Source organism: Anabrus simplex, chromosome 1, assembly GCF_040414725.1.
Source record: "Anabrus simplex isolate iqAnaSimp1 chromosome 1, ASM4041472v1, whole genome shotgun sequence".
Taxonomy (NCBI): Eukaryota; Metazoa; Arthropoda; class Insecta; order Orthoptera; family Tettigoniidae; genus Anabrus; species Anabrus simplex.
The window spans coordinates 73,995,433-74,016,419 of NC_090265.1; the positions used below are offsets into that span (position 1 = coordinate 73,995,433).

The 20,987-nt window shown below is 41.9% G+C and overlaps 1 protein-coding gene across 1 annotated transcript; it reads left to right on the forward strand.

The window, feature by feature from the left end:
• Window positions 1-366: 366 nt before the first annotated feature.
• LOC136861368 (uncharacterized) lies at window positions 367-19,600 on the forward strand. Its single transcript, XM_067138817.2, has 3 exons — window positions 367-510; window positions 18,529-18,774; window positions 19,209-19,600. Exons 1-3 carry the CDS (start codon window positions 450-452, stop codon window positions 19,355-19,357), a joined length of 456 nt encoding a protein of 151 aa, XP_066994918.2. The 5' UTR covers window positions 367-449; the 3' UTR covers window positions 19,358-19,600.
• Window positions 19,601-20,987: the final 1,387 nt, after the last annotated feature.

Consider the following 20,987-nt stretch of genomic DNA (forward strand, 5'->3'; position numbering starts at 1 on the left):
ATGTAACATGCAGCAATAAGTTGCGCGTTGTTGTAAAATTGATTTTTTCCATCTGGATTGCGAAAATAACACACTGTGCCTCGGCAGTCCTGAATATGATTTTCTGTGGTTTCCCATTTTCACACCAGACAAATGCCGGGGATGTTTCTTAATTAATGTCACGGCCGCCACGTTCCCAACTCTAGCCCTTTCCCTGCGACAACTGCAACAAAATATGATTTGGGCAACTTATCAGCGCTGTACTTTCATATCTAATCTCCAGAATTGCCGTGGCCTGTGCTAAAGAGTCTAATCAAAACTGATCTTTGTGAGAACTCGATCAACTGTTACATAAAGTGGTCAGTAGGTATGTCTGGAGTTTGAATCAATTCATGATAAGATTAGTTCAGTATTTAACGTAATCCAGGAGTCAAGAAGTATTATTCTTGAGAAATCACAGATTCGGAAGGATGTATTTTACTCACTCACTTCTGGTGGTTGGTGCTCTCACCTTGATGACCTTTGCTAGAGGTGAGAGTTCTTGTTCTATTATTATTATTATTATTATTATTATTATTATTATTGATAGATCTATTATTATAGAACTACATTGGTAATCGAGTGGTTATCGTAGTAAACTGCCAATCAGGAGATATAATCTGTTCATTATAACGGAGTACAGCAAGGGGACAGAATCAAAGATTCGATCATCTAGGGGAGTGTAATCACCGCTGGAGCCGACAGGGCCGCGAGATATTCTCCTGGAGTTTTATTTTTTGAGCATTTTTCTTCAATAAATATTTTTAGTGGAATTTTATTATTTTTCGAATAATATAGGAATGCTTAGGGCTGATACCACGTGATCTTTGAGATGAAAATCTCAACCTGAGATCGACCGGTATTCGAACCTCGGCGTTCTGGGTGGGAAGCCAGCAGCTAAGCCACTGAGCTAATCACGCTAGCGCAATTACATATGTTATAAATAATTCGTTCACTGTGCAGGGTTGGTTTTCCCTCGGACTCAACGAGGGATCCCCACCTCTACCGCCTCAAGGACAGTGTCCTCGAGCGTGAGACTTTGGGTCGGTGGATACAACTGGGAAGGAGGACCAGTACCTCGCCCAGATAGTTTCATGTGCTGAGCAGGGACCATATGGGAGGAAGGGAGGATGGTAAGATCGGAAAGGATATACAAGGAAGACGGAAGGAAGTGGTCGTGGCCTTAAGTTAGGTACCATCCCGGTATCCCGGATGGCGAACCCTCTTCTACTCATTTGACCTCCTAAGGCTGAGCGGACCCCGTTCGAGCGCTCGTAACACTTTTAAAATTTCGTGGCAGAGCCAGGAATCGAACCCGGGACTCTGGGGGTTGCAGTTAATCACACTGGCCACTACACCACAGATGCCGACCAATACATTATACACAGGATTATTCACCTAAGATATTCCACCAAACATTACTCCTAATCCATTGAGGATATCGATATTCTGTCTTCTTATTCGTAAATTATATTAAGGGGCTCCTAAAAAGTGCAAAGTTTTCCCGTGAAATTATTTTAAATAACGGAGAAATCGGCACAAACTTTTTTTGTAAGTAGAACTAACTCTAGCAGGTAATTTCGTTCTATTGCTACTCTTGTGATGAATTCATACATCGAACAATTAGCCTACTTTTCGAAACAGCAATAATAGTTCAACATACGGTTCTAGTGGTTCAGAGCGGGTGCTGTCTTGTCGAATCAGGCGGCGTTCACTGGCGCAAGTTATGGCCTTGTTGTGGTACCAGCCAAATATCTGCGGGTTGAAAACGTTTAGGTGCTAGCGAAAAGAACTAAAAAAAAAAACGTTACAGGAATCCGAAAACCTGGATAATTTTAAGGAAAAAATGAATAATTAAAATAACGAAGAAATACGGTATGCACCCACAACAAACGGTCCACCTCCGATTCCATAGATTCTCTGTATAATGATCCCTCACTGTTACATCATAAACCGGAGCTATCAATATGTTGAGAATAAAAATCTCCAGACTGTTTCCAGTCATTCAACTGGGTCAGGAATGTAATGAATGAAGCCTTCATCTAGCGGCGAGGATAGGAATAGGCCTAATTGTGCCGGCTGGCAATGCCTGTCGCACTCCTCTGGGGCAATGATTAATGACTTACAGATGGAATGAAATGATTTTGGAGATTGTTGCTGGAATGGAAGATGACAGGGAAAACAAGAGTACTCGAAGAAAAGCCTGTCCCACCTCCGCTTTGTCCAGCACAAATCTCATATGAAGTGACTGGGATTTGAACTGCGGAACCGAACGGTGAGAGGGCGGTGCCCTGCCGCCTGAGTCACGGAGGCTCTGCAATCAATATGTTAATATATCTTATTTAATAGATCATCAAACAGCTGATAAGAAGACTTTCACAATAACAGATATCACATAATGTTCTACATGTCTACTTCGATGGTGACATCCATGGCCCATTAACAAAAGACCAAACATGCTCTCGTGACTAGACGACAGATGCGCAAGAAAGGCAATCGCGGAGATATGTGCCGCTCATTCACCGGGTAAATGTTTTAATGAATACTCTCTCCCGTTTATTGTATTCTCCGGTTGAAGATGTTCATGAATTTGATATTTTCAAATTTCAGTTAATTTTGCGAAAGTATACAAAATAAAACACTTCCATCTACTGAAAATTATATGTTCTCAGCGTAGGGCCTATGCATTTAATAACTAACACCTTAAATTAAGTAGACGGGGCTCGATAGCTGCAGTCGCTTAAGTGCGGCCAGTATCCAGTATTCGGGAGATAGTAGGTTCAAACCCCACTGTTGACAGCCCTGAAGATGGCTTTCCGTGGTTTCTCATATTCACACTTGGCAAATGCGGGGGCTGTACCTTAATTAAGGCCATGGCCGCTTCCTTCCCATGCATAGCCCTCTCCTGTTCCATCGTCGCCATAAGACCTATCTGTGTCGGTGCGACGTAAAGCAAATTGTAAAAAAAAAAAAAAAAAAAAAAAAAGTAGAAACAACAAAGAACTTTATACCTTACTGTGGACTGCAGACCCGTTCCAGCACCACTTACCTGAGGCTGAGAAGTTCTAATGGTGCACAAATGAAAATGGTTTTCGCAAAGAAACATTATGAAATTTGTCATGAGTAAATTCCAGGAAACAGTTCTTTCTTAACTGGGTTATAGAAAAAGGGACAGAAAGCTTTTCCAGCCTATCAAGCAGCTATCTAGTGAAAACCATCTTTGTTCATCTTCCTGAACGTGGTTTGTGCGTAGGACTAATGCGGGAACTACTCTTACCTACTGTACATCATATGCCATATTTTCCGACTTTCTTCTTTACTTAAAATATTCTCTTATTGGATAAAAACATAAAACATGCCCTTTTAGGCGTAAAGAATCCCAAATCTATAGTTGTATTTTGCAATATTCAAATTATCTGCGACATCCCTTGCTAAGGCTCAAAATATATCGATTCTACAGTGTTATATATTCAGTACATTTTTCTAAGAAAAAAGGTGGCGGTACTCACCTGAACTTCTTCGTAAACAGAATCTCACACTTTGTTCACATACCCAGATGTACCGTCTTCTTCTCTTCCAATGATACTGATTTTACTTAAGTGCGGCCAGTATCCAGTATTCGGGAGATAGTAGGTTCGAACCCCACTGTCGGCAGCCCTGAAAATGGTTTTCCGTGGTTTCCCATTTTCACACCAGGTAAATGCTGGGGCTGTACCTTAATTAAGGCCACGGCCGCTTCCTTCCAACTCCTAGCCCTTCCCTGTCCCATCGTCGCCATAAGACCTATCTGTGTCGGTACGACGTAAAGCAACTAGAAAAAAAACCCAACAAAAAACTGATTTTACTACTGGCCCACTCGGAAGAAATGTTCTCTTCTGTTTTTCTGGTCCTAAACTTGTAAAATGTTGGCACACCTTACAACTTAGCATTTTATTTTTCCACTAAGCCAGTTGTCTCTTTGAAAGAAGTCATTTTTCTGAGTTAATATCCAGCAATTGGTGCGATTAGCTGCCACCCTCGGAGGCCCGGTTTGATGCCACGAAGTTTGAAAAGTGGTACGAGGGCTGGAAAGGGGTCCATTCAGCCTCGGAAGGTCAAGTGAGTAGAGAGTGAAGGGGGGAGGGTTCTATTCCCACCTCAGCCATCTTGGAAGCGGTTTTCCGTGCTTTCGAACTTTTCCTCCAGGCGGGATGGTACCTGACTTAAGACCACGGTCTCTTCCTTCTTTATTCCTTGTCAATCCCTTCCCCTCACAAGGCTCCCGCTCAGCATAGCAGGTAAGGTCGTCTGGGCGAGGTACTGGTCCTCCTTCTCAGTTGTATCCCCGACACAAATTCTCACGCTCCAGGACACTGCCCTTCAGGTGGTAGAGGTGGGATCCTTCGCTGAGTTCGAGGGAAAAAGCGATCCTGGAGGGTAAACAGATTAAGAAGAAATAAATGTCCAACAATCGGGCCCATCATTGTTAGAATTCGTTTTTTTTCTCGAACTGCAGTAGCCTACATCTATCGGTACTTGCGATATTTTCTTCACGTTCACTTGATTCAGTGTTCACAGGTTTAGGGGATACTTCAAAAGAATCGCCATGCTTTCTTTTGTTGCGCACCGGTACAAAATATTTAGTTTTTCATTTTACTTCTCTTACGTGTGAATCACATGCTTCTACTAAATAACTATGAACTCGCTTGCCTTGGCAGCACAAAACAAGTGTTTTATATTTTCCGGTTGTTTAAAAACAACGAAAGCAATTAAATTTAAACGTACATTAATCCCGGATTAACTACGATGGTATGCTATTTACTAGTTATTTGCTGCTTTGTTGGTATTAACGGCATTTGGTGCAATAGGGATATACCGTTTGGCAAGAACAGTTTGTTTGCTGAAGGGTGAGAAAACCAACCCCCCTACCCTATTGTACTTCAGTAGCCAAAGATGTGGAAGGATAAGAAAGAGCACGACTATGATTTTCTCTTTCTTTTCCTTTAACTCCGAACTGATGACGCGAAATGGTTAATAGGACAAGAATGATAATTTTAGAACGACAGTTCAATCATGTGCTCATATGCATTATGCGGAAATTCATAGAACAGTCACTCGTCTGTTATCCAGGATCATATCACGCACTTGTTCACTATTGGCATCATTTACGTCTGCACATGGACGCCCGAATCTTTCCCCATCCTTTACGCACGTACGAACACTTTTGAAATTCTCAATCCACTGGTAAATACTTCGCTGTGGCAAAACATTGTCCCCGTATTGTGCTGAAAGTCTTCTATGAATTTCCGCTCCTGGTACACCCTCAGACCACAATAAACGGATTACGGAACACTGTTCTTCCTTGGCGTAAACAGAAAATGGTGCGGCCATCTTTACGTTTAAACAGCGCAAGCTGTACTCACCTGATGACGCTGAAACCTATCACAGACGTATACTGCTAATAATAAGAGATGGCTTGTGACATTTCGTAGAGGGAGGTCCGTTTACTGCCTGCCGAGGCGGGATAAAGGGAGTGGCTGTGTGGTTGCCATGGAAACGAGGGTGGGGCGACTGCGGTTGCCATGGAGATAAAACTTCTGGGAGGCTCGTCTTGCTGGGAGTTGCCAAACCTCTCACTTCACTTGTGAGCTAGATCTTGTTGCAAGCAGTTCAGTGTGAGTGGCCGTTAGTAAGTTTCTAATTGTATTTTAAATACTATTTACGTACGTACGCACGTGCAATCATTGTATTTATATTTTGAGTGCGATGAATACTCCTCGAGGGAGAGGGAGGCCCAGGACTCGTCCACCTCGTGAAAAAAATACCGCCGGCCATGGTGTGACAATTCATCACCAAGGAAGAGAAATGATATGTGCTGCAAGAGAATTCTTTGAAGAGGAGGCTACGAGTTTATCGGAAAGGAATGTTCCCTTAATTCCATTCCAGAGCAAAATTTGTTCTATTTGCGACCAGTTCCATTACAGTGGAAAATAAGAATGTGAAGAAAGACCAGTTCTTGTCTCATTTGCGATCACTGTACAATTTTCAGCAGCCTGTCAGGGTTTCCCAACTTTAACGCAGCAAGGGGACTGCTAATTAAGGCGTAGCTTTATATAATGGATACTCTTACAGAAATTTACGGAAAAGTGAGGATGTTTGGTGACAAGGGTTTGTTTTACCGCTGGATTTACGTCACAGCGACACAGATAGGTCTTACGGCGACAATGGGATAGGAAAGGCCTTGGAGTGGGAAGGAAACGACCCTGGCTTGTTGTGTTTGTTGTGAAAATAGGAAACCACGGAAAACCATCTACAGGGCTACCGACAATGGGATTCGAACCCACTATTTTCCGAACGCAATATATTCTCTTCGCGCTATCATTATAGAATCGTCATTTTTTCAACTTATTGTAATCTAAACATTTTCTTAACATTAAGTTCTGGAATCTTGTACATCTAAACGAAGCGTACAGACAAAAATTATAATTTTATTTATATAGATGAAAGTAGACCGAGTGGCCGCGCGTTTTAACCCTCTGTGGCTATGGAGCCAAGCTCTGCATTCGGGAAACGCGTGGGTTCGAATCCCACCGTCGGCTCTTCTCAGAATAGTTTTCTGTGGCTTAATATCTTCACTTCCAGACAAATGCCGGTACAGTTCCTATCCATAGGCACCCCTTACCCAATTTTATTCACCATAACACATTTCGTCTTCATTAGCTCCTCAACTGAGGTTGGTGCCAGGAAGGGCATCTGGCAGTAGAAACATGCTGTGTAAATTAATTAGGAAACCACCGAAAACCATCTTCAAGGCTGCCGACAGTGGGGTTCGAACCCACTATCTCCCGAATACTGAATACTGGCCACACGTAAGCGACTGCAGCTATCCAGCTCGGTAAATAAAAGGTTTATTTGAGTCCTGTTTATTCCCTGTCAATCCCGATATAAACGCATCAGTCTCAAACGGTAAATATAAGTAATTTAATGACTTTCAACATACGATTCGTAAGATTCCCAGTTTCGCCAGTTACTTGAGGGATGTCTTCCTGTACTAATCCTTCAGTAAGGATTTCCCTCACAGCAACCTGACTGTATGTCACTGATAAGAACCTGATTGTATAAGAGTGATCGCAAATGGGACGACACCGCCTGGCCAGGCAGTCTACAACAGATCACAGTGGTCAGAATGACGGAGAGAACAAGTGAGCCGGAAGCGAGGGGTAAGAGCATGTACAGAAAGGAATGCTGGAATGTGGCAACATCGTGAAATGCCACGTGCAGTGCTCCTCCCTCCAACCTTACCTGTCAGACGCCATCTCTTCTTATTAGCAGTACTGCTAATAATAAGAGATGGCTTGTGACATTTCGTAGAGGGAGGTCCGTTTACTGCCTGCCGAGGCGGGATAAAGGGAGTGGCTGTGTGGTTGCCATGGAAACGAGGGTGGGGCGACTGCGGTTGCCATGGAGATAAAACTTCTGGGAGGCTCGTCTTGCTGGGAGTTGCCAAACCTCTCACTTCACTTGTGAGCTAGATCTTGTTGCAAGCAGTTCAGTGTGAGTGGCCGTTAGTAAGTTTCTAATTGTATTTTAAATACTATTTACGTACGTACGCACGTGCAATCATTGTATTTATATTTTGAGTGCGATGAATACTCCTCGAGGGAGAGGGAGGCTCAGGACTCGTCCACCTCGTGAAAAAAATACCGCCGGCCATGGTGTGACAATTCATCACCAAGGAAGAGAAATGATATGTGCTGCAAGAGAATTCTTTGAAGAGGAGGCTACGAGTTTATCGGAAAGGAATGTTCCCTTAATTCCATTCCAGAGCAAAATTTGTTCTATTTGCGACCAGTTCCATTACAGTGGAAAACAAGAATGTGAAGAAAGACCAGTTCTTGTCTCATTTGCGATCACTGTACAATTTTCAGCAGCCTGTCAGGGTTTCCCAACTTTAACGCAGCAAGGGGACTGCTAATTAAGGCGTAGCTTTATATAATGGATACTCTTACAGAAATTTACGGAAAAGTGAGGATGTTTGGTGACAAGGGTTTGTTTTACCGCTGGATTTACGTCACAGCGACACAGATAGGTCTTACGGCGACAATGGGATAGGAAAGGCCTTGGAGTGGGAAGGAAACGACCCTGGCTTGTTGTGTTTGTTGTGAAAATAGGAAACCACGGAAAACCATCTACAGGGCTACCGACAATGGGATTCGAACCCACTATTTTCCGAACGCAATATATTCTCTTCGCGCTATCATTATAGAATCGTCATTTTTTCAACTTATTGTAATCTAAACATTTTCTTAACATTAAGTTCTGGAATCTTGTACATCTAAACGAAGCGTACAGACAAAAATTATAATTTTATTTATATAGATGAAAGTAGACCGAGTGGCCGCGCGTTTTAACCCTCTGTGGCTATGGAGCCAAGCTCTGCATTCGGGAAACGCGTGGGTTCGAATCCCACCGTCGGCTCTTCTCAGAATAGTTTTCTGTGGCTTAATATCTTCACTTCCAGACAAATGCCGGTACAGTTCCTATCCATAGGCACCCCTTACCCAATTTTATTCACCATAACACATTTCGTCTTCATTAGCTCCTCAACTGAGGTTGGTGCCAGGAAGGGCATCTGGCAGTAGAAACATGCTGTGTAAATTAATTAGGAAACCACCGAAAACCATCTTCAAGGCTGCCGACAGTGGGGTTCGAACCCACTATCTCCCGAATACTGAATACTGGCCGCACGTAAGCGACTGCAGCTATCCAGCTCGGTAAATAAAAGGTTTATTTGAGTCCTGTTTATTCCCTGTCAATCCCGATATAAACGCATCAGTCTCAAACGGTAAATATAAGTAATTTAATGACTTTCAACATACGATTCGTAAGATTCCCAGTTTCGCCAGTTACTTGAGGGATGTCTTCCTGTACTAATCCTTCAGTAAGGATTTCCCTCACAGCAACCTGACTGTATGTCACTGATAAGAACCTGATTGTATAAGAGTGATCGCAAATCGGACGACACCGCCTGGCCAGGCAGTCTACAACAGATCACAGTGGTCAGAATGACGGAGAGAACAAGTGAGCCGGAAGCGAGGGGTAAGAGCATGTACAGAAAGGAATGCTGGAATGTGGCAACATCGTGAAATGCCACGTGCAGTGCTCCTCCCTCCAACCTTACCTGTCAGACACCATCTCTTCTTATTAGCAGTATAGACAACGGTGTCATCTAGCGGCTGATGAGCACACAATGCCATCGAGCCCACCTGAAAACATTACAGCGAAGTTCCAGATACTTATTGACTTGCCTACGTATCTACAGAAACGTAACAAAAGCGGACAATCAAGCCTGACTTTAAGCCATAGGCCTACATTTCATAAGAAATGTGAAAGGAATATTCCCAATAGTACCTGTATCGTTGCGTACCGAGTCAAGCACTTGTGGTTTAATGTCGCAATAACACGTGGAAGGTTTCCGGCGACGCACGGATGGGAAAGAATTAGGATTGGGAAGACATCGGCCGTGGCCTTCTGGTACACCCCCAGCATTTGCCTTGTATGAAAATGGGACACTGGAATTTATATAAATCGTGTGGTTTTCAAAATGACCCCATTTCTGTCTGGTAGCAGATAGGAAGATGCAACTACGTTGCAAATATGAAGAAACTGTGGGAGATCTACTTATCATCACAACAGATGTTAGAAATGACCTGCATCTTCCTGTAGACATAGCTGTGTATCTCTCGCTCCACGCCTCTGATAGTTCACTCAACATTTCCTTGTCTATTCCATTGGTTTCAGTCATGATGTAGGTCTTCAAATTTTCAGTTGGTTATAATCGAGTTCGGTGCACTTTATCCTTCAGACAACCCCCTCAGGAAAGCTGTCCTTACTTTTCCCGGAAACAAACGTCCTGGTAACGTGACCATTCAGATAAGAGAGAATAACATGTCATAAGCAAAGTTACCTTATTCAAACTAGTGACTGGACTATTGAATGAAAACTACCGAATTATTCGATAGTCGTCCGGCTTCATGGCTAAATGGTTAGCGCGCTGGCGTTCAGTCACAGGGGTCCCGGGTTCGATTCCGGGCAGGGTCGGGAATTTTAACCATCATTGGTTAAGTTAGCTGGCACGGGGGCTGGGTGTATGTGTCGTCTTCGTCATAATTTCAATCTCATCATGACGCGCAGGTCGCCTACGGGAGTCAAATCGAAAGACCCTGGCGAGCCGAACTTGTCCTCGGACACTCCCGGCACTAAAAGCCACACGCCATTTCATTTCATCCATTTAGTCGTCAACTTACGTTACAACTGATTGTTTCCGCTTGCATTCCGTTTTGAATTCGGCGCTGAAATCGGCGTCCTCTTTCGCCATGGAGTAAAATCAGTTGATAGTAGAGCCCGCGCAGTTAAACAACAGCTCTGCTTTCCTCCTGCCTGCTAGCCGGCGATCCTTCATCTCCAACGCACCTCCCTCTGCACACCTTACTAGGATCAGAGGTGCGTGCTGCTGGGTGCGCAGTAGTTAGTTAATCTGAGGCAAGCTTGGTGATAACAGTAGGCTTTGCGTTGTTACTTTTGACTTCTGCGATATAGTAATGATAACAATATACCTCCCGTCCTTTCAAAACTAGTCCTATACAGAAAAACTCTTCGTTCTCAGGGTCGAGAAATCAATCAATCAATCAATCACTACTGATCTGCACTTAGGGCAGTCGCCCAGGTGGCAGATTCTCTATCTGTTGTTTTCCTAGCCTTTTCTTAAATGATTGCAAAAAAATTGAAAATTTATTGAACATCTCCCTTGGTAAGTTATTCGAATCCCTAACTCCCCTTCCTATAAACGAATATTTGCCCCAATTTGTCCTCTTGAATTCCAACTTTATCTTCATATTGTGATGTTTCCTACTTTTAAAGACACCATCCAAACTTATTCGTCTACTGATGTCCTCCCACGCCATCTCTCCACTGACACTTGGAACATACCACTTAGTCGAGCGGCTCGTCTCCTTTCTACCAAGTCTTCCCAGCCCAAACTTTGCAACATTTTTGTAACGCTACTCTTTTGTCGGAAATCGCCCAGAACAAATCGAGCTGCTTTTCTTTGGATTTTTTCCAGTTCCTGAATCAAGTAATCCTGGTAAGGGTCCCATACACTGGAACCATACTCAAGTTGAGGTCTCACCAGAAACAAATATGCTCTCTAATAGTGTCTAACGTGTTATAGTTCATGCAGAAAGAAGCCGATGAACACAAATTTATTATTCCAGCCAAAAACGTGCAGGAGCGTGTGTGTGCTGCAACTCGTGTTAAATGCGTGCACCGTGAAGTCCGTGAAGAAACAATTGCTACAGGTCCAGGCAGGAACATTGGCATCGTTCAATACACCTCGCAAGAACAAAGAAAAAAAAAAGCGTCCGTGCACTGGATTAGATGATTTTGACATGTGCGTTGTTCGAAGGACAATCAATGAATCAATGAATTTTATATAACTATGAAATCTGTGTTGGCAAAACTAAAAATAAGTAAATTGTACAAGGGTCAATGCAGTAGTTTGCGAAAAATTTTCAAAGAACTTGTATTTTGGTGGAAAAGGGTAGAAACTAACAGGTGTTTCCGAATTGAGCGTAATGATATTCGCACTGCTCGAATCACATTTTTGCGTTACGTTACTAGGTATCGTCAGGAGGGTCGCCCTATAGTTTACAGTGATGAAACCTACATTAACAGCTCCCACACAACACCGAAGGCTTGGTGTGACACCACATCTCCTACAGAACATCTTAAATCGCCGATATAGAAAGGACAGCACCTTATTATTGTTCATGCAGGCTATGAGGTGGGTTTCATTCCGAATGCCCTCTTGATATTTAATTCAAACCAGACATCCGGCGATTACCATCGAGAAATGAATGCCACGAACTGCATGAAATGGGTGAAAGAAATGCTTCTGCAAACTTGCCACCAAAATCTGTTCTTGTGATAGAAAATGCATCCTATCACAACGTTCAGTATGATAAATGCCCTACTTCTAACGCTCGCAAACAGGAAATGCAGAAAAGGCTAACAGAGCACAACCACCGCCGTCTCGATACCTTACGGAAATGATAGGTTCAAGACTGAACTTTATGAACTCATACAGATCAATAAGCCTCGAACTAAGAGCTCTATTCTCGAACGTCCTTTACATGAATACCGGCACACTGTTCTTCGCTTGCCGGCTTATCATCCAGATCTGAAGAGCATCGAAAATATCTGGGGTGATGTGAAACAATGGGTGGTACAGAAACATACAACCTTCAAGTTGGATGATGTTAGAAATCTTTGCGTTCAGAGATTTTCTGAAATTGGTGCGGAAGAGTGGGGTTCAGTATGCCGTCATGTCAGAGAGTTTGCTAGTTTCTTTGCTATTCGCTTTACGTCGCACTGACACAGATATGTTTTATGGCGACGATGGGACAGGAAAGGCCTAGGAGTGGGAAGGAAGCGGCCGTGGCCTTAATTAAGGCACAGCCCCAGCATTTGCCTGGTGTGAAAATGGGAAACCACGGAAAACCATCTTCAGGGCTGCCGACAGTGGGATTCGAACCCTCTATCTCCCGGATGCAAGCTCATAGCTGCGCGACGCTAACCGCATGGCCAACTCGCCCGGTTCAGAGAGATTGAGGAACAATATATACAGTCGGAAGGCTTTCTGGAACCTGAAATTGAGCGCCTAACAATTAATGTGACTAACAGCAGCAGCAATGAGGATGATTCGTCAAGCAGTGGCTCCGATAGTGAAAGTGAAGTTGATATGGCTGGGATTAAAGAACTCCAGCCTTAGTTCTTTACATTATGAGCTCTATAAACGTGATGTTATTTTTTGTTAAGTGTTTGCGAGGCAACAACAGAGTTCTTGTGATAAGGTATCGTTGTTATTCAGGATTTGAATAAAGTACTATAACCGGTATATGATTGCCGCGTTTCTAGCTTGACGTTAAGCATTGGACCTCGCGAAGTGGGATATAAAATTTACCATTCCAGCAAAAATATAAATTGAAAATGTAAGGCGACTGTAGCTGTAGGGAATAGTAGCCTATACTAGATACACTTTCGTTCTTTCTTTTGCTACTCTGTGTTCTGTATGGCACCTTCCATCTTTGTAAAATGAGTCTGTTACAGGAGGGTTCATACTGGCTATAAGTCACCGTTTATCTTTCGTATAAGGTTTTTTGTAAAATGTAAGAACAAATAAATAACGCATTCTTTTAACAAAGATTTCTATATGACGATCATTTTATTAGAGACCCTTATTTCAAATGACTAGGGCATTATCATCTATATATTTTATATATTTGCCATGAAATAAGATTACTACTACTGCTATAATAATAATACGAGTATAATGAACTTTTAGTTGGAAAGTTTTCTTAGTAATAAAGATAATATAGACGTCGCTTGTTTACTAGAGCAAATTTTCCAAAATATGAAGTCGCTAACATTCCAGACTTCTGTTGCGTATAGATGTTTACGATTTTGTAGCTGCGTTACCAATTGTGCTATAGGAGAACTGAATCACACCAGGTTAAAGATCTAAGCAATTCGTCGCTCTTACGTGCAATATAAAAAGGAAATGCGACTATGAGTGATTGTCCGTTCAAGCGAGGGAATATTTGGGAGTTGTGGGGATATTCTTTGCACTATACGGTATATAGTATGATGTGAACATAGCGCTGAATACAGGCGTTAACGCTACTCGATTCCCTTTTGTGATCAAAATATGCAAACGCTAGACCAACATCAACAACAGCTCACATACTCTGGCGGCAGCTGCTTGGCGCTGTGGCTCTGGAGATGGGTAGGTGTGCCATGGGAACTCCGCGGAGAGACTCGCACTCAAGCTTCCCATTAATGCACCCAGAGCTGTTATTTGATTGCGCGGGTTTTTCTAAACTCTATACTTTTTGGTATGAACCTCTTGACTGGCGAGAATTAAGATTAGACATAAACTAATAAAGCGAATATTATGTTCGGATATAATTCCCCCTCGCCGACTGACTCAAATTTGTATAATGATAAATGAAATTTCATTATTGTTCACGTTATCAATAGGCAATCATGTTATAGTTTTTATAAATACTTTCCATATAAAAAACAAAACCAAACCAAACCAAACCCCATGGCACAACAGCCTCGCAAGGCCTGGGCCTGCCAAGCGACCGCTGCTCACCCCGAAGGCCTGCAGATTACGGGGTGTCGTGTGGTCAGCACGACGAATCCACACGGCTGTTATTCTTGGCTTTCTAGACCGGGGCCGTCATTTCACCGTCAGATAGCTCCTCAATTTTAATCACGTAGGCTGAGTGGACATCGAACCAGCCCTCAGGTCCAGGTAAAAATCCCTGGCCTGACCGGGAATCGAACCCGGGACCTCCGGGCAAGAGGCAGGCACGCCGTCCCTAACACCGTGGGGCCGGCATTAAATACTTTCCATGTACTAACCATAAACCTCTAATGATTGAGTAATAACCTTAACTGAATGGAATGATTTTTAAAATTAATAAATGCAGTATTACTTGGTCCTAAGAAAATATGTTTATTTTCATTTAGTTTAGTTTGCTGTATTCGCATTATTTTGATATGGGGTGTCATTACAATAAGGCGAAAACCTAACTTTCGTCAGAAATTACCCAACATTTGTTATTTTTTGAACAGAAGACCATAGATTCATTAACTTGTGGTCAGGGACACAAAAATGCATGTTATTTGAAATGAAACACAATGATCACAATTACTTTAATCGGGATTGTTTATCTTATTTCATAGACCAATGTATTTCAGTTTCCAATTACTTCACTCGAACATTGTGTAACGTTTGTTACTAGTCTCTATATTTCCGCTTATATCACTACCAACAAAACAAACTATACAAATCTATAGTATTATACAACAAACCACATTTCAACATTCGATCTTTGTAGTTACTAGCAAATGGCTTATCACTAGTTACTAGGAGTCGAGCACAACATTACAAAATGCATTTAAATACTTTCTAACCAATTTCAAATAGAAAGAAAACTATCGAATATTTTCATTCCATAGTCACGCTTCATAATTGGTAATCTACCGATAGTTTAAAGCATTCGATATCCCCATCACTAATTCAAACTACTGTTTATCACTGTCAAGGTAGAACTCATCAGGAATTTCCAATAAGCCTACTTTGTCAGTGGTTTTACTACTACCTGCTACAAATAATAGACTTAACTTGAGAAATATTCCTCCCACAGAAATACACCGTCTATCTGTTGCATTAAAAATATAAGAAAGTTTGACACAAAAAACTCAAGTACCGGTAATACAAAATTATACGAGGTATGGCAAAAATGTGACTTTAAATAGAATTAAACAGAAATAGGACCAATATTTCAGAAATGCCCAAAATATGACTTTGAAGGCAAAATAAATACCCCACAATATCGTTCAGGATACTTATACATATGGTTTCGTAGAAACCAAAATAAAGTTCTTAGATCATGTCAGAAATCCGCATCCTATTTATATGATACTGGCAATTGCTGTTGAACGCCATGTGTCTGTTTTTCCGTCAGAGGTCAGCACAATCAGACTCCTACAGCCCCGGTGGAAGGGGGGACAGAGTCACACGCCTCACCGGCGTCAGTGAGTTACGAGACTTGACCTAGCGTGGGCAACGGTATTGTGTTTGGTGCGCTACATCATGGACCACCGCGTCCTAATACATATTTTGTACAGTGTAAATAGTTTTGTGAATAAATTAAGTATGTAATGTACATTATGTTGGCCTTCCCTTTGCACTTAATGATGAAGTACATTTCGTGGACTGTGGGAAGAGCTAGGCCTCGTTCAACATGAGTAAACAACTCGAAAACGAGACCGAACAATTACTCGTAGCTGTGTACGAGAGGATTTTCTTCGGCTTGATATGAATATTTCTACCAATAGTAGCTCTCGGCTGTTTTTCCGTGATAAAACAATTGCGCTTCAGCGCTCCATGAGGACAATATGTGAAGCTTGCCAGTATAAGTCTGGTAGCCGGAAGAGACACATATGACGGTCTTCCGAGCAGGCAGCTGAGAAAAATGTAAGGAAGTCTAGACCGTGTGGTAGCGGGTTACTCCCCCTCCACCTAATCACCATCATCACCCTCTTTTGCCTACTTCATCATACAAGCAAGATGAGTCAACCTTGCCTCTCTCCCAGCTTCCTTAACCGCACTCAAGTGATTCGAAACTGCCGTTGAAGAAATGCGTGTCAAACACTTCCTAAATCGATACTAAACATCTTTCTTTAGCTTATTCCAGCTACTTCTGGAGTAGCTTGAGCCACCCAGGCTCTTTTATTTGGTTTTGGCCGGGAGCTTAAGGCCGGATGCCTTTTCTGAAGGCACGAGATTTTGAGATGAAAATCTGAACTCAAGTTCGACTGGGATTCGAACCTCAAACTTTCGGATGGAAAGCCAGAAACTAACCCACTGATTATCATACCCCCTATTCTCTAAAGCAATCATACTTCTCCTACACTGGTGGGGTCGCGGGTGCAAACAGTGTAGCCAGGATATGAAGAGAAATCTGTTGGGGCATACACGAACATCCAGTCTCCAAGTCTCAGCAATTAATCATACACAGTTAAAATCTTCGACCTAGCCGGGAATCGAACCCGAGCCCGCGAGCCGAAGGCAAGTTCACTGACCATTCAGCAAATGAACCGGACTTCCTAAAGCGATACAAATTATCGAAACTATATATTGTAGCATATACTATTGATAGTTTTAAAATTCTGTTTCGTACTACGTAGATCATTTTAAGATGATGTGAAGTTTCTTACAATATTAATCCAAGCATTTTACTAACAAATTTTCCGACTCCGTGCTGGACGTATAGAGCGCTCTGAGACGCAGGTTCGAATTGGTTCTTTAACACGCAAACGCGCATTTTTCTGGTAAAGATAAGAAGAAAAAAATCATGGTACAACAGCCCTGATGGATCTTGGCCTACCAAGTGACTGCAGCTCAGCCTGAAGGTGTGTATATTACGAGGTGCCGCGTGATCAATCAATCAATCAATCAATCAATCAATCAATCAATCAATCAATCAATCAATCAATCAATCAATCAATCAATCAATCAATCAATACTGATCTGCATTTGGGGCAGTCGCCCAGGTGGCAGATTCCGGCGCGGAGAGCCCCCTTGGCTGTTAATCTTGGTGTTGTAGAACGGGGCTGCTATCTCACCGTCAGATAACTCAATTGTAATGAGGTAGGCCGAGTAGACCTCGAAACAGCACTCAGATCCAAGTAAAAATCCCTGACGTGGCCGGAAATCGAACGCAGGGCCTCCGGGTAAGAGGTAGGTTCTACCCCTAGACCTGTTGAAAAATAGAATTACGAAAAAAATGCATATAAACATTTTTACAGGAAATGTAGTTCTAAATTCTGGATGTATGCTTCTTTTGTTTGTAATATTAACAGTTCACCCGTTAGTTTGATTTGTACCGAAAAAGCGCACACCAAAACAAATAGAAATATTTTTTCGTTGAAATCTATGTGTGAGTTAGGAAGAATCTCAACATTAATTATTGTTTGCAGGAAAATGATTTCTAATTACACGCATCGTTAGTAGGCTCCATTTTAAATAAGAATAAAGGTTCAAGTTTCATGTTTACTTTTAAGGGTCCCAGGCCTATAATTTTTCTAGTTTGTTCTACTTTCTATGAACTACCTGCTCTCGTGATAAACTGGTATGAAGCTATTCATCCAGTGGCAATCTTGAAGAAATATGCTTTCTGATAGTGAAAGAATTAAACTTAGAGTAGTCGGATAAGAAGTTCCGAAATTACCTCCGACACACAAACAAACTCACAATTTTTCTCTCTTTATGAAATTAGTCCAGATTTTAAACCTAGGTCTATGCTATACCACAGAGGCAAATGTTGAGTTGCACAGATAGGTTCTAGAACTCCACGTTTCCTTGCATTTTTGCAGTGAGGTAACTTGTACTGTACATAGAAATACTTTATATTAATGGGTTTTGAAGAGGGGAGGCTGTGTTTAGTATAGGAGTTTAGCTGCTGGTTTTCTACCCAGACTACCGGGATTTGAATCCTGGTAGATACCAGAATGTATTTGTACCTAAATATCACGTGACGTCAGGAAGGTTATCCAGCCAAAGACTAAAATGAGTCAAAATGACTCGAGTGTTCTAAAATAAAAACGTACGTGGGATAAGTTGAAGAAAATTTACTTCATATTTGTCAACTGCTTGCTTTCCGTTTGTTTATTTAATTAAAGGAACAGCAACGAAAAAGAATCGTAAATACAATATAGTTGCACACAATATGGCGTGTGCTTGATTATGCAAAATAATTTGTTTGGTCAAAGATGGTGGTTGCTCTGTTTCGTGTTTTCAAGGTGAAATATGACTAGGTAACCCTCCTCCTCTTGGGTTACAGCTACTTGAATATTGTACTAGCCTTAGTTTTATTTTTCTAATAATTTCCTTCACAGGTGCCCGTCCAGATGGTTATACTGTGGTTCCCGATGTGGGTAACTTCAAGCTCGATGTTCACTACAATACTTGGTATGGAGGCCTCCAGTCGTGCAAAGACGAAGGTGCCACCCTTGCTGTCTTCAAAGACAAGGATCAACTAGACACTGTGGTGAAAACGATGTTCAGTACTTATCCTTGGATGATATACCCATGGATTGGAGTGTATAGAAGACCTAATTCTACGGAATGGTTGACTGTTCAAGGTACTCATTGAACTTAATGGAGTGTTAATATTGATGCTTTCACGGCCCGTACTTGTAGGCATGATAGGGGTTTTTGGGATCATGCCGTGTCGACAAAAGAAGGTGAAACCCTTTACGTCTCGCTGAGAACTTTGCCCCGCGTCTTCAGAAGAAAATCTCATCTGTTCACGAGGAAGACTTCTACAATAATGAGGGTTTGATTGTAAGATTATTTTACCGTTGGAGCTGTAGTGATACGCTCGTTCTTCACCAGGTGGCTCACTGTATACTGGCACAGCACTCCAAGCGGGAGCTGACTACAACATAAGCTCTTGGCATGGCATAAGCCCAAAAGCCCATATCATTGTCTACTTAATGGAGTGTGTTTATTTATCCTGGATGACTGTACTGCTAGAAGGCAAAATTTTACTTGATAAGTGAAATTTCTGTTACAGGCTCGACTTTCGAGATTTCGTCCACGCAGTGGGGTCAAGGGTATCCTCAGGAAGAGGGGGACTGTGCTGTGCTAGAAGCCATGACATCTACTCTTTATAATGTGGACTGTGCGTTAAGAGGACAGTATCTCTGCGAAATAGACCTTTAGTGGTCCTGAATTTCCTGAGTAAGAGAAAGGAACTGTTTAACCTCGGAATACTGTCCAATGAACACTGTCATCAATCATATTTCCTGAAAAACAGGGAGAGAAACTGACTTTGCTGGGAGGGATGTTGATGTTCAGTTCCAACCAACACTGCGTTGTAAATATTGTACCTGCCACATTCTACACTGAATCGTTGTGATTTAAAAAGTGTCATTTGATAATCGGTAATAAATCAATCAAACCAGAGTGAGAGTAGTATTAATTTTAATAACATATTGGAGTCCGAGGAGCGAAGGTTAATATCCTAGTGGGTGTTGCTTACATTTTATAGGGCAGAAATAAAAATACTGCCTACCTGGAATCTTGAACTCAGTTCTCGTTCTACGAACAGGTGTCTGAATTGAGTCATCTAGTCAATGCAGTTACTTTGATATTCAATTGGCTGTCTTATAGAAATACGGACTATGAAACAGCTTTCAGTTACCCAGAGTGCTCTCTATAGGCCAGAGTAATAAGTTTTGAAACTTAGGGAAGTTATCTCCAATAGCCATTTCGAAATTCCAAATCGTGAGGTGAAAGAGCGGAGGATATGGCTTCAAGTGCCGACAGCTATCGCATTTTCAGCTTTTTGGTCTCTTCTACTCTACTCTAAAGTTTTAATAATAATAATAATAATAATAATAATAATAATAATAATAATAATAATAATAATAATAATAATAATAATAATCTCCAAAAGGTTGATACAAGACTTGAAGGGTTTTCAGAAGCAGGAATAGAATTTTATATTTATTTATTTATTTATTTATTTATTTATTTATTTATTTATTTATTTATTTATTTATTTATTTATTTATCTCAGTAGCATCATACATAAAAATTATGAGGTGGTGGTGGTGGTGATTACTGTTTTATGGGGAAGTACAATTAGGCAACCATCCTCTATATAACATTAATCAGAGAGAACAAATGGAAGGGATCCGACACTTCGAAAAATGAAGACATCGGTCAAAGAAAGACAGGGGCCACGAATGGCGTGAAAATGAAAGGTTCTCTAGTCCTTCGAAATCTAATAGCATCGGGGTCGGAAAAGGAGAAGAGTTGACCAAGGGAGGTCGGATATGATAGGTGAAAATGAGGAGACTGGCACATGTAAGTGGAAGCAATGTCGGGACTCAGTTAAGGGCCCCGTGGTCGCCAACCCGAGCTCCAAAGTTCAGAGCCCTTGGGGCCCCTTTTAGACGCCTCTTACGACAGGCAGGGGATACCGGGGTGGAGTAATTTTACCGCCCCCACCCCACAGGGGGACAAAAATTATGACAAAGAAGCCATAAAATATTCAGTCCTAAACTTGGCGCCGTTTAAAACGTTGGCACTGCCTATTTCCAGATCAAATGATGAGCACCGGTATGGGGAGAAAGGGCAGTTCATCAGGTGCCATGTCGTCTGACTTCACCACTCTCACTGTTCTCGCAAGGAACCCCAGTTTTTATATGTTGTTCTTGAATCTCCCAATCCAATCTTGTAGCCTATTTAATGACTTCCGTGCAGTCCAGAATTCCAATCATTACTGATCTGCATTTAGGGCAGTCGCCCAGGTGGCATATTACCTGTCTGATGTTTTCGTAGCCTT

Coding starts and splice junctions, on each gene's coding strand:
- LOC136861368 (XM_067138817.2), top strand. CDS start 450: ATGTATTTTACTCACTCACTTCTGGTGGTTGGTGCTCTCACCTTGATG. Junction 511..18,528: donor CTTGATGACCTTTGCTAGAG/GTGAGAGTTCTT, acceptor TTTCCTTCACAG/GTGCCCGTCCAGATGGTTAT. Junction 18,775..19,208: donor GGAATGGTTGACTGTTCAAG/GTACTCATTGAA, acceptor TTTCTGTTACAG/GCTCGACTTTCGAGATTTCG.